The following is a 12,335-nucleotide window of genomic DNA, read 5'->3' as shown; positions in this document are numbered from 1 at the left end:
GGCGGGACTCACGCCAGGCCCCCAGGAGAGCGGGGCGCCGGCGCGCACCCGCGAAGATGCCAGGCGTCTGCAGACCCGTGCCGAGCAGTCTGCAGCCCGGGGCGCTGAGACGTTCAGGCCTCGGCAGGCACGGCCCGGTGGGGCTGTGGGGCGTCTTGGTGAGTGTGGGCCGGGCTGCTTGCTCCTGGCTGGACATGGGCGGGGCCACACCGAAGCTGAGGCGTCCCTGGGGTGGGGTGGGGGGGCGACAGTGGTGCCGCGCACGGTCTCCTCCCCGCACGCACACCAGACCCACACGAACACTGGGAAGGATCTCCCCAGCACCTCAGCCCCGCAGAGATGGGATGGGGCTTTGGGACGTCTGCTGGGGAACGTACTGGAAGCAAATTGAGATATTGGTGGGCAGGGGCAGCGTTGTCCTAAATCCAGCCGCGGACCAGGAAAGCGGGAAGCGGCCGTTCCCAGGGGCAGGCAGCCTCCCAACCACCGCTGTCCCTCTCCTCCTGCCCCACGAGAGCGGGCCCTCTAGAGGAGCTTCTGTGGACCCCCACCCTCTTTGTTGTCGGTGACACGTGGGGTGGCCCAGGAGGAGTGTGGAAATAATCTGCTGGCCAATCCAGAACCGTCTAAAGCACCACCCCTTGCCTCCCACCCCGGGAAACCTTCCCATGCTTATCAGGGGGCCTGACTCTGCGGGAGTCCCCGTCCCTCACCCACGCTTCTGCTCTGGTCACTGCAGCCCTCCCCCACCACGGCCACCACCTGCTTGTGTCTGGAGGCTTGACTCACAGCCAGGCCTCCCCTCCCCACCCCGCCCCTCCCTTACCCCCTCTCCCCCCGCCTTTGCTTTCCTGCCCCCTCTGTCCACTTGCTTGGCACCTGTCTCCCCTAAATCATGGCACCGCACGCTTCCTTTTCTTCCTTGTCCCACATCCATACCCCTCACCTGCGTGCCCTGGCCCCCCCCCCCACATGCATGTGCACACGCTCACACAGACACAGGAACACATATACACGCGTGCATGCCCACACAGGGCACCGTGCCTCCCCGGCCTGGCACCTGCATCGTGCATTCCTCCACTTAGGAGACAGGCTCAGAGATGCTGGGAACTGGCCTAGAGCCACACAGCTAGTGAACAGCAAAGCTGGGATTGGCACCAGCGCTGCTGTTAACGATTGGGCGCCACAGCCCGCGTCATGAGAGAACAGGGCTCCCCTGGTCACTGGGTCCTCACTGGAGCTCCCCCCAGGGTAGAGAAGGAAGGCTTGGCAGGCCTCCCGGCCCACCCCGCCCTCCCGCCTGTCAACACAACATAAAAGCCAATTTAGAAGTAAATAAATTCACTAGGAGGAGCAGAACCTTTAAAAAGGAAAATTGAGATGCCCAAAGGGGGTGTCGAAGTTTTGTCCCGTTTCACAATTGAATTGTAAATGTGTCTTGGAGGGAAGGGGGGGGGGCGGCCCTGCCTTCCTGGGCTTTCCCTCCGGCCCCTCCACATCCCAGACCCCTGCAAACAGGGCCAGATCGGTCACCGTGGGCCCAGGCTTCGCGTGGGGTGGCCGAGCCCCGGGCTCCGGAAGGCACAGCTGGCGGGACTACAGGTGCCCTACCACTGGGCTTTCCGACAGCAGCGGGGTCGCCGCCTCCCTTCCCGTCTCGGCACCACGGCCCCCCCCCCCCCCCCCCGTGCGACACGTGGCCTCTCCACGGGACCTCCGGGTCCCCTCGGAGGAAGAGGCCGGCTGAGGCCACGCCCCCTTCCTCTCCGCGCGCCCGGGGGGGCGGGGCACCGCCTGGTCAATTTCTGACGAGCAGCACAGGGGCGACGGCGCGGACCCCCGGCCTCCCAGGACTGAACGCCAGGAAGCTGGTGACGTTCAGCATCACAAGGACAGCGCGAGCGTCGGAGACGACATTTCCGGACGGCCGTGGCCCCGACGCTCCCGCGTACCGCACACGCGCTGTCACCCTCGGAGGCACCACCATCCTGGCGAGGTCCCCACGAGGTCGCGGGGGCCGGGGTGGGGGCGGGGAGGCAAACAGGACCCCTCCGCCGGGGACGCCGGGGCTTTCTGCAGGGGCCACACCTCCTCCTGACCCCTCACGTCAGGCCCACGGAGAAGCCGCCCTGTTACTCAGACCCGCAGCTAAGGTCACGCTGAGCACACTGCCCTTGGCCCTCACCCCGCGGTGCTGACGCCCGCGATGGGGAGGCCGGCGATGGGGAGGCTCCACACGCTCCTGCCCGACCCGGTCCGGGCGCCCAGGCCGCACAGCTGCAGAGGGTTCGGACGACACCAGAGCCTCAGCTCTCGACCCCACTGTGAACGCCCTCCTCGCGGATTTCGGGGGACGGTCACCTCCACGCCACGTAGGAGGACGGCGGGTGGGGCTCAGCTCACGGCCAATCCTGTTCTTCCGGAAAGATCTGGGCTTACCTTCCCGTCTGCCCTGCAGGCCCCTCAGTGGCCCCGCCCCCCGCTGATGCCCATTGATCTCAACAGGCCCAGAGGAGCCTGGGGGGAGCAAAGACCCTCAAGGCCCAGGGCCTTCTGTGAAGACGGGATGTGATGTCTCATATCTGGACGCGGGGCGCCTGGAGGGCTGACCCCAGGCCACCCCCACGCCAGCTGGGGCTTCCTAAAGGCTCGGTCCACCTGGGGGGTCAGCCCTGGGTTCTCCGCTCCCTGAACGCTGCCCCTCTTCCGGTGTTTGAGACCCTTCCTGTGACAAGAGCATAGGTGATTCTCTAAGTACTAATGGACGAGTACCCTAGGGAACCCCCCAGCCTGTAGGTCCCAAACCTGAGGGACTACAAACCCATTCCCCAAGCTGCAGATCAGACCATGGAGCAGGCAGGGTAGTTAGGCGGTTGTCCCTTCGCGGAACTATCAGTGAAAAGACTTGCCATCCACAGGTACCCACCCCCTCCTCAGGAATTGAACCCCCCGGAGAAGCCTCCACCTTCTACAGCAAGCATCGCCCTGACTGGTAGCTGGAACCTCGGCCCCTGGGGAGCATCACTGAAGGCAAGAAGGTGTTTATTACAGACAGGCTGGCCATCTCCACCCGACAGGTGGCTCAAGAGGTAGGTTTTTAGGACTCTGTGTGAAAGTGTGCGATTTCTTACTTGAACTAAAACAGTAGATGAGAAATATCCATCCATCCATCTACCTTGCCACCATACTTTCCATCCATCCATCCATCCACCCTACTGTCCACTCAGCCATCCATCCCCCTATCCATTCATCCACTCATCCAACCCACCCCACCACCCACCCACCTACCAACTACCAATTCACCCATCCATCCATCCATCCATCCACCCTACTGTCCACTCATCCATCCATCCCCCTATCCATTCAACCACTCATCCAACCCACCCTACCACCCACCCACCTACCAACCACCAATTCACCCATCCATCCATCCATCCACCCTACTGTCCACTCAACCATCCATCCCCCTATCCATTCATCCACTCATCCAACCCACCCTACCACCCACCCACCTACCAACCACCAATTCACCCATCCATCCATCCATCCACCCTACTGTCCACTCAGCCATCCATCCCCCTATCCATTCATCCACTCATCCAACCCACCCTACCACCCACCACCTACCAGCCACCAATTCACCTATCCATCCATCCATCCAACCATCCATCCATCCATCCACCCTACTGTCCACTCAGCCATCCATCCCCCTATCCATTCATCCACTCATCCAACCCACCCTACCACCCACCCACCTACCAGCCACCAATTCACCTATCCATCCATCCATCCATCCATCCGTCCATCCATCCATCCATCCAACCATCCATCCATCCATCCACCCTACTGTCCACTCATCCATCCATCCCCCTATCCATTCATCCACTCATCCAACCCACCCTACTACCCACCTACCTACCAACCACCAATTCACCCATCCATCCATCCATCCATCCATCCATCCACCCTACTGTCCACTCATCCATCCATCCACCTATCCATTCATCCACTCATCCAACCCACCCACCTACCAACCACCAATTCACCTATCCATCCATCCATCCATCCATCCATCCATCCACCCATCCACCCTACTGTCCACTCATCCATCCATCCACCTATCCATTCATCCACTCATCCAACCCACCCACCTACCAACCACCAATTCACCTATCCATCCATCCATCCATCCATCCATCCATCCACCCATCCACCCTACTGTCCACTCATCCATCCATCCACCTATCCATTCATCCACTCATCCAGCCCACCCTACCACTCACCCACCTACCAACCACCGATTCACCTATCCATCCATCCATCCACCCTACTGTCCACTCAGCCATCCATCCACCTATCCATTCATCCACTCATCCAACCCACCCACCTACCAACCAATTCACCTATCCATCCATCCATCCATCCATCCATCCAACAATCTATCGTTCTACCCATTTGCTCTTTTGGAATTCACTCAGCACCCCCAGTGTGTCTTATTATCCACTAGTCCCATAGGGTACAGATGCACCAACCTAGTGCCTGCTGATGACAGACAGACACAAAAACAAACCCTGATAAAACATGGTCGGGGGGGGACGGGCATTCTCCATCGGTGGAACTTATCCGAAGGGACTGCATGCGAGGTTGTGCACTGTCCCTGCACCACCTCATCAGGGGCTTCCTGAGGAGAGCCCCTTTGCAGCCCACCCTGACGCTTCGTACCCCCTTACTTTTGCATGTGCTAGAAGTAATACCCTGCCCTTTTGTCTGAATATTCAAATCTTACCCGTCCTCAAGGCACAGCTCAAAGGCAAATTTCCCTGCACCCCTGTGCTCCCGCCAAGGCGCTTGTCACACCGCATCCAAACAGCCTCATATGACTGTGCTCCTCTAGACTGGGGGCTCCTTGGAGGGGCAGAGACTGGGTTCTGTTCACAGCTGCATCTGGGACAGAGTCTATCCAAGAACTGATGCTTTAGAGAAATGTTTCTGGGAGGGAGGGAGGGAGAAATGGCCAGAGCCCCCTTTGTGACCCACCCATCAGAGTCCTCAGGCTGCTCGTCCTTCGGGTCAGGAGAGCTGCCTTCCCTCCCCTCTGTGGACCCACTCGGGAAAACTGCTGCCTGCCTTGAAGACCACCCTCCTAGGCTTGGGAAAGATGCCCCATGCTGCCCCAGCCCCCGGCCCAGCCGGTCCCCCTGTCCTCCCGTTCACCCCCAGGCCAGTCCCCCGGGTTGGCACTGAGCTAAGCCTTCCTGGGAAGGGGGCCTGCCAGGCTCGGCTTCTGGAATTTGAGGAGCCTTTGGAAAGCCCCTGGTCTAGCCCTACCCAGCCAGCTCCCCACCCCAGAGCTTCCTGCCCACCAGAGGCATTTGGGAATTTCTTGGAGGGACTGGCCCATTTCTGGGGCCCATCAGAGATCCCAGGAGACGGGGCTGCACGGCTATCACCTCTCAGAGAGGGTCACTTAGAGAGCCTGCCTGTCAGAGAACCCTAAAGCCCAGACCAATGGCCACAGCCTTGACCACCAGCCCTGGGCACGAGAGACTGAGTTGCCCAGCACACACACCCTGCTTAATGTTTAACTTCCTGAGAGATTTTTCACCCACTAATGACACCACATCAACTTTGCACAGATAAGAATGTTCCGAGGAGCCTACCTGAAAATCCACCAGGCATCAGCCAACGTGCCACACGCCCTCCGGCCACGAGGCTCTCGTCTTGCCCGGTCCGGGGACTGGCGGTGAAGGGCCGTGCTGGGTCGAGGGTGCGGCGGGGATCTCAGGGGCACAGAGCCCCCTTCTGACTTCCCCTTCCTCAGTTGTTTCTAGCCTGCGCTCAAAGCGTGGCTCCCCTCCCGGCTTGCACTGGCATCAGCACTTGCTGAGTTGGTCCCTGGGTACTGCCCTGTGGCCGTCGCCCTCCTGCGGGCCTGGATGATAGATCAGCAACCGTCTTTCTGAGCCAGGCCCCCCTTAAAGCAGATCTGGGGGCAGACGAGGATGTAGGCACAAGCACGTTACCAGGAGCGCAGTGGGGAGTGCCGAAGACAGGCAGGAAGAGGGCCGTCACGAGTGGGTTTCTGCGCAGGTGCTGAGGGCTGGGCTCCCCGGGGGCTCCGAGAGACTGCAGGTGCCCTGAGAGGGGGGCACCTACCCCTATCCTCCAACACCCTGGCTGAGGGGCATCTGTGGCATTAACCCCTCGGCACCGCTAGCCGGCCTCACCTGCAACCAAAGTTACGGGACGACCCCCCCACCCCCGCCACTGTGGACCCTCCACAGGCCAGCCTCCGTGCAGGTGAACCCGCACGCCCCCCGCTCCTGGGTTCGCCCTGCCAACTCGGGATAGCTCTGCCAGGAGAGGCGACCATCCCCGTTTTAGAGATTGGGACACGGAGGCCCAGACTGGTCACGTGGCCCTGTCAGGTGGCCCGGCCAGTGGGTGGTGGGGCTGGGTTTGCACAGGGTGCTCTGAACCTGTGGGCCACGTTCCCTGAATCTCCAGCCACGCAAGCCCGGCCGCGTGCAGGCCTCGGGGCTCAGAGTCAGGAAGAAGCCCAAGGTGGCCGCCTTCTCCTGAGCTGCGTCCAAGGAGGCCACCCGTGGGGGCGGGAGACCTGGCGTGGCCAGCCCTCCCTCCGCCGCCGTGGGACCTCAGCCGACACGGAAACCCTCCCTTTTTCCATCCGTAAACGGAGGGAGGGGGCTGGGGGCTGATGAATGCAGGCACAAACCCACATGGAAATTCTGAGAACATTCCTGAGGACGGCCAGGCTGACCAGGTTCTCTGGAGAGTCTCGGACAGAAAGTCCAGCGCTTTACCGAGTGCCGGTGATGAGGCCAAAACACGCTCAGAGTAACTGGCAGGGAGGCCGGGAGCCCAGGGCCCTGCCTGCCGACCAGACTCGGTTCCCTCTCTTCCCGCCAGGCTCCTGGACTTGGCCCGACGGAGCCCTGGAGAGAAAACGCCCCCCAGAGGCGTTACCGTCCTTCACCCCTCGGCTGCACCACCGTGGGGGCCGAGCGTGTAGCGTGAAAACGAGCCCTCCTTCCCTCTCCTGGCTCTCGGCCACCCGCAGTCATTTCTGGAGCGACGCCCAGCTCCCCAGCCCTCCGTGTCGCCTGGCCCAGAGCTTGCAGAAGCCCCCGGAAAAGGGGAGCGGGCGGGGGGGCGGGGTGCGCAGAAGCTGGAGTGTAGACTGCAGACCCTCTCACTCAGAGTCGTGATGTGACGGGCGGGGCTCCCGGAGACGGTGACTTTTGCGCAGGAACCTCGACATCAGCCCGTCCGGCTTCGTGAAGCACCTGTGGTGCCAGCCAGGTGCGAGGACACCCTCGAGGGGAGGCCGCCACTGTGCTAAGCAGCTCCCGACATGCGCTTGTGGTCCGCGGGGGGGCGACACAGACACGGGCCCTTCCCCAGTTCCCACGGGGGTCTCCGAGACTGTCCCCGGGCCCTCAGGGCTCAGCGTCCAGTCAGAGGGGAAGCGGACAGCCAGGGTCAACGCCGCACATGCCGAGGGTCCCGAGCCAGCTTCCTCCACGCGGAAGGAGATGGGGTTCTTTCAGGCTGTTTGAGGCTCATCTCCACGGACGGACACCTTGCTTGTCCGCGCTCGGCTCTGGCCACGCGGGGTGGCTGCGACGCGTGCTTCTACATCGAGGTGGCTTCTCGGCAGAGCCCCACCCCTGCCTGGGCCTCCACCGGCAGCCACACACCCAGGAGGGGCCAGCTTCACCCCCACCTGCCAGGGCACTGGCAGCTGCCAGCCTTGATTCCTTCTAGACTCAGAGGCCAGCCGTGCTCTCTCCCAGACACTGGATTCCAGGATCAGAACGACAGGATTAAAATCCCAATCCCGACAACTTACTTAGTGTGCTCCCGGACACTAAGGCGGCTGAGGCTGTCAGTTTTTTGTCTGGAAGAAGGAGATGCTAAGTCGGACTTCGCGGTGAGACGCGCCCAGGGAAGGCAGGTGCTGTGCCCGGCGTGGCCAGCAAGAGTCGCGGTCAGTAGCGTCATTTTAAGTTTTGTGTTTTTCATTGTGCGTCTCTCCAGCAGCCCGGCTGAGCACGCGGGATTCCCGGAGCCACCACTGTGGCCTTCCAGAACTCCCCGTGGCTTTGGTCTCTGCCCCACGGCGGGGGCGGGAACTGTCCCTCTAGGAGGGTCCTCAGGCGGTTCTTTGACCTCTGGCCCAGCCTGTTTGCCTGGGTCAAGGCGGTGCCCCAGTGGCCGGCTCACCTGGGGCGGTGGGGACCGCCAAGCGAGAGCCAGGGCGGGGTGGGGGCCTGCGGACGGCAGAGCCAGCGGCGGCCAGGACCAAGGTGGGGCTCTTTTGCCTCCTCCGGGCTGGCCCCCGGACTGTACCCCAGCCCCCTTCCGCAGATGGGAACACTGGGGCCTGGAGATGGGGCACTGGTACCCCTCACCGCCCAGCGGAAGCGGGGCCAGGGACGGAAGCCAGGTCTCCTGCCGGCTAAGGAAGCCTGAGGCTGGGGGCCTGTCCTCCAACTACACGCCGACCTGGCCCCACTTCACCCACAACTCAAGGTCTAGCGGCTGTTGTCCAAACAGCTCTGGAGGGAGACTTGGTTCAATACCATGGTGGTTCTGCCACGAGCTTCCTCTCCGCTAGGCACCGTGCTAGACCCTCCAGAAACTTCCGGGGAAACGGAGACCCAGGCCAGCCCCTCTGGCCACCACGGGGTGGGGGTGAGGGGTGCACACGGGCTCACAAATGGCTCTAATTCCAGAGGAATTCATGTGGTTTGTGGCAGAGGGACGAGCCCAGTGCCCCGGAGAGAGGACCCTCTCCCGTCCCCGCCGAGCCAGGAGGGGCTGGCCCAGCCTCCCGCACTGCTCGTCGCCCGCTGAAGACGGCTGTGGAATCTGGGGCGAGCTGGGGCCCCGGTCGCCAGGTGGCAGGGGAAGTGAAGGCCTGGCCTACAAGATGGCCCGAGCCCACCCCGCCCCACCTGACCGGTATTCACACGCCAGGCACCTGCAGCCCGTGCCTCAGCTCAGGGGAGGCACAGCCCCCGAGCGCCCCACGTCCACCCTCCTAGGCTCTCAGACCAACAGGGACCCTGTCCTCTCGTCTTGACCCGCCCAGCCAGACACAGGGCCTGCGTGGGTCCTGCCCTGGAGGCTGATCTCCGCTCTGAGTCCACGTGGGATTCCACAGCCGGGAAGTCGAGGCATCTGCTCAGCTACACCCACACCCCGCAGAAAAGCCTCAGCCTCTGTCGTGGACCCACGGGACGAAAAGCCCTTCGAAGGCATGGACCACACTCGTCCTCTTCCCTAAGGAGACATCTGACAAAGCAACCCTCCACTCTCCTCCAGGAAAACCAGTCCCCCAGGGGAGCGCTCTCTCACATTGGTCAGAACTGCAAACTCACCGGGCTTTCTCTTCTTGCAGTGGCTGCTAGGAAGCTCGGGCTCACGTTAACTGACGCGCAACACGTTCTCGGGTTCCCGAGGTGATGCTCTTTCCCCTCCCTTCTAGATTATCCCTGAGCCTTTTCTTTCATTTCTGTGTTTAAGTTCTGTTTCAGTATTTTTTTTTCTAGAAGATTCCCAACTTAGGCGCAGAAAATGTCTAATTGTGAACTGTAGCCAGCCACCTGACCCTGTGTAATACATACATATAATAACACACAGACGCGCGCAAGCCTCAGAGCCCTCCCCACAGCCCTCTGTCCTGGACGCACCACACCCTAAAGGCTCAACGTGTGAACACGCTGGTGTGTGAACAGTTGCGTAGTGCTCGTGCCCAGGGCCACGCAGCGCAGTCAAGAAGACCGGCGTAAGGGAGGGAGGGAAGGACAGAGCCCCTGCTGAGTGGCTTCTCCAGGACTGGAGGATGCTCCAGGGCAGGGGACAGGTGGGGTGGGACAGGGAAGCGCTGGGGCGAGCTGGGATCCAGAGAGGGAAGAGACAGGCAGCACTGCCCTCTGTTATAACAGCCCCTCCGTGTCTGCGGACGCGGGCGGGTTAGGGCCCCTCACCCAGGGAAGCGGCGGCCGCCCCTGTTCCGTCCACAGAGGACGAAACTGAGGCCCAGGCAGGCCTTTAACAGACTGGTGGACCCCCCAGAAGGCAGGACCTCCTCCCAGGTGCCCCAGCCCCACCACGTCGCTCCCTGGCCAGCACGCCTTGTAAGTATTAACGCAGGTCCTCTCATCCCCGGGGAGGCTGGCCACCCTGCTCTCAATGCACACATCCTCTGCACGCTGCCGGGGCTGGGGCCTGGCAGACAGAGGCCCGGGGCCTGCTTTGCCCTGAGAACGTGCAGACTTAAGGGGTCTCCTCCCGGCCCCCGGTTGTGGACCTGGAAGACGGGAGTTAGTGACTGTTGCTCTCAGAGAGGAGAGAGGGGGCACAGAAACGACCCAGGGGCATGGCCTGTGGCAGGTGCTATCACTTCCCTGCCTCTGGGCTCCCACCCCGTGGACTCCGACCCCCACGAAGAGCAGGCCGAGCCAGACGCCTCACTCCGGGAACCGTGAGGGACCCACACCGGCCATTCCCTCCTTTTCCCTCCACACTCACGGCTCATCGAAGGGCTGGGGCCTGCCCTTCACCCCACGGGCAAACCCCGCACCGGGAGACATCGGCGCCGTGGGACTGGCCCGACCCCGTGCCCCTCACGGCACCCCGACCCAAGCCCCCGAGGTCACGGGCTCCCCTGCCCACAACCTGTGCGGCTGCAGAGCCCGCTCACGTGGGGACCGTGACGGGGAGCCAGACCTCGGCAAGTTCCCACCGAGGACGGAGGGGCCGCAGGCGTCCGGCCACACAGCCCGCACGTCCTACGTGCCCCGGGAAAGCTGCCCGCGTGGCACTGTGGAGCCCCCTCGGCTAAGCCTCAAAAACAATGCATCCCCACTGCAGAGGGCAATAAAGAAAGGATAATCAGTGTTAATATTACTTATTGTTATTGATTTCAGCTTTAAAGAATTGATTTCCAGTCTGGGCCCCTTTAATGAGGTTCTTTGCAGAAGACGCATGGACGTGGCCGCCACCGTTTGTGGGGGCCTGCCGTCCCCGCTCGCCAGGCGGGGGCTGCAAACCCCACGCCCTCGCCGAGGGGAAAGCGGGGACACCGGGAAAGTGACACGTCCCTGCTCTGTCCTCCACCGGGTGCCAACATCAGGGCCTGGGAGGACCCTCGCTCGTCCAGGGACCACCTGCCCTTTCTCTGCACTCACCCCCCTCGGGACCGTCCGTAAGATTTGTGGAGGCTGATGGCCCTGAAAATGAACCTTGCTTCCTGGGCCCTCTGCTGAGCTCTCCCCAGCCAGACGCCCTCCCCCGCCCACCCAGACCCTCCGGTGTGCACCCCCCCCCACCCCGTTTCTTCTGGAATCTTCAGGGACCGTGGAGGCGCTGGTCCAGCCTCCCAGGGCTCCGGGGCTCCTGCCCCCCACAGCCCCGCCGAGCACCCACAGAGAAGCCTGGGTCTCACTCGACGTTGCCCACAGGCACGTGCTCCGAACCCGGCTACGGCACACGCGAGTTTGTTGAGTGACTGCAGGACCACAAGCACTCCTGAGCACCTGCTACGTGCCCAGTCCTAGGATCCTAGAACATCAGATTTTTAAAAAACTTGTTTTTACAGAGACAGAGCCCAGTGGGGGAGGGGCAGAGAGGGAAGAGAGGGAGGGAGACACGGAACCCGAAGCAGGCTCCAGGCTCCGAGCCGTCAGCACAGAAGCCCGACCCGGGGCTCGAACTCACAAACCGTGAGATGGTGCCCTGAGCCGAAGTCGGACACCCAACCGACGGAGCCACCCAGGCGCCCCTAGAACGTCAGATTTAGAGGACAACGTGACAATTTAGAGACAAGTTCGAGATGGGGAGATGGAACCAGGAGGGGAAGGGGCTTTCCCGAAGCCACTTGGCCCCTCACTGGTGCTCTCCGGGCAGACCACTCTGTTCTGCCAGAGGCAGGGGCAGGAGCGAGACCGAGAGCCCGTCTTCACGTGGGATCTTTTTATCTATGAGCAAAGCTCTCCCTCCCAGCCGCATGCCCGCTCTCCCCCCAGGCTGGCCTCCTGGGAGGGACGAGGAGCTCTCTCTCTCTCTCTCTCTCTCCCCCTCCCCAGCATCAACTGCTCGAGGTTCAGGAAAAGCCAAGAACTCAGACTTCTGGTTGTCTCCAAAGAACTATTTCTTGCGAGTGATGTAACACCAGGAGCCCCTCCCTCCAGGATTCGCTTACTTGCTCAAGTGTTTACCGGGCACCGGCACCAGGAATAGCCAACAAAGGCCAAGATGCTAAACCGGACAAACCCAGGCATTTTAGAAAGATGTTGCAGGAAGAA

At 62.0% G+C, this 12,335-nt stretch overlaps 1 protein-coding gene and 1 long non-coding RNA gene across 2 annotated transcripts; both read left to right on the top strand.

The window, feature by feature from the left end:
• Positions 1 to 1,839: 1,839 nt before the first annotated feature.
• Positions 1,840 to 7,134, top strand: LOC122233160. Its single transcript, XR_006210641.1, has 3 exons — positions 1,840 to 1,996; positions 2,919 to 3,089; positions 6,931 to 7,134. It is a non-coding gene; the product is annotated as an uncharacterized LOC122233160 (long non-coding RNA).
• Positions 7,135 to 7,236: 102 nt separating this feature from the next.
• On the top strand, positions 7,237 to 9,802 carry LOC122233097. The gene is made up of 2 exons (XM_042964444.1): positions 7,237 to 8,011; positions 8,784 to 9,802. Exons 1-2 carry the CDS (start codon positions 7,376 to 7,378, stop codon positions 9,069 to 9,071), a joined length of 924 nt encoding a protein of 307 aa, XP_042820378.1. The 5' UTR covers positions 7,237 to 7,375; the 3' UTR covers positions 9,072 to 9,802.
• The last annotated feature ends 2,533 nt before the right edge of the window (positions 9,803 to 12,335 follow it).

The sequence above is a fragment of the Panthera tigris genome, chromosome D4 (genome assembly GCF_018350195.1).
Source record: "Panthera tigris isolate Pti1 chromosome D4, P.tigris_Pti1_mat1.1, whole genome shotgun sequence".
NCBI classification, from domain to species: domain Eukaryota; kingdom Metazoa; phylum Chordata; class Mammalia; order Carnivora; family Felidae; genus Panthera; species Panthera tigris.
Note: the sequence above shows the minus strand (reverse complement) of the source record. Positions and strands in the feature narration are given on the sequence as shown.

Coding starts and splice junctions, on each gene's coding strand:
- LOC122233097 (XM_042964444.1), top strand. CDS start 7,376: ATGCGCTTGTGGTCCGCGGGGGGGCGACACAGACACGGGCCCTTCCCC. Junction 8,012..8,783: donor CGTGGCCAGCAAGAGTCGCG/GTCAGTAGCGTC, acceptor GGTTTGTGGCAG/AGGGACGAGCCCAGTGCCCC.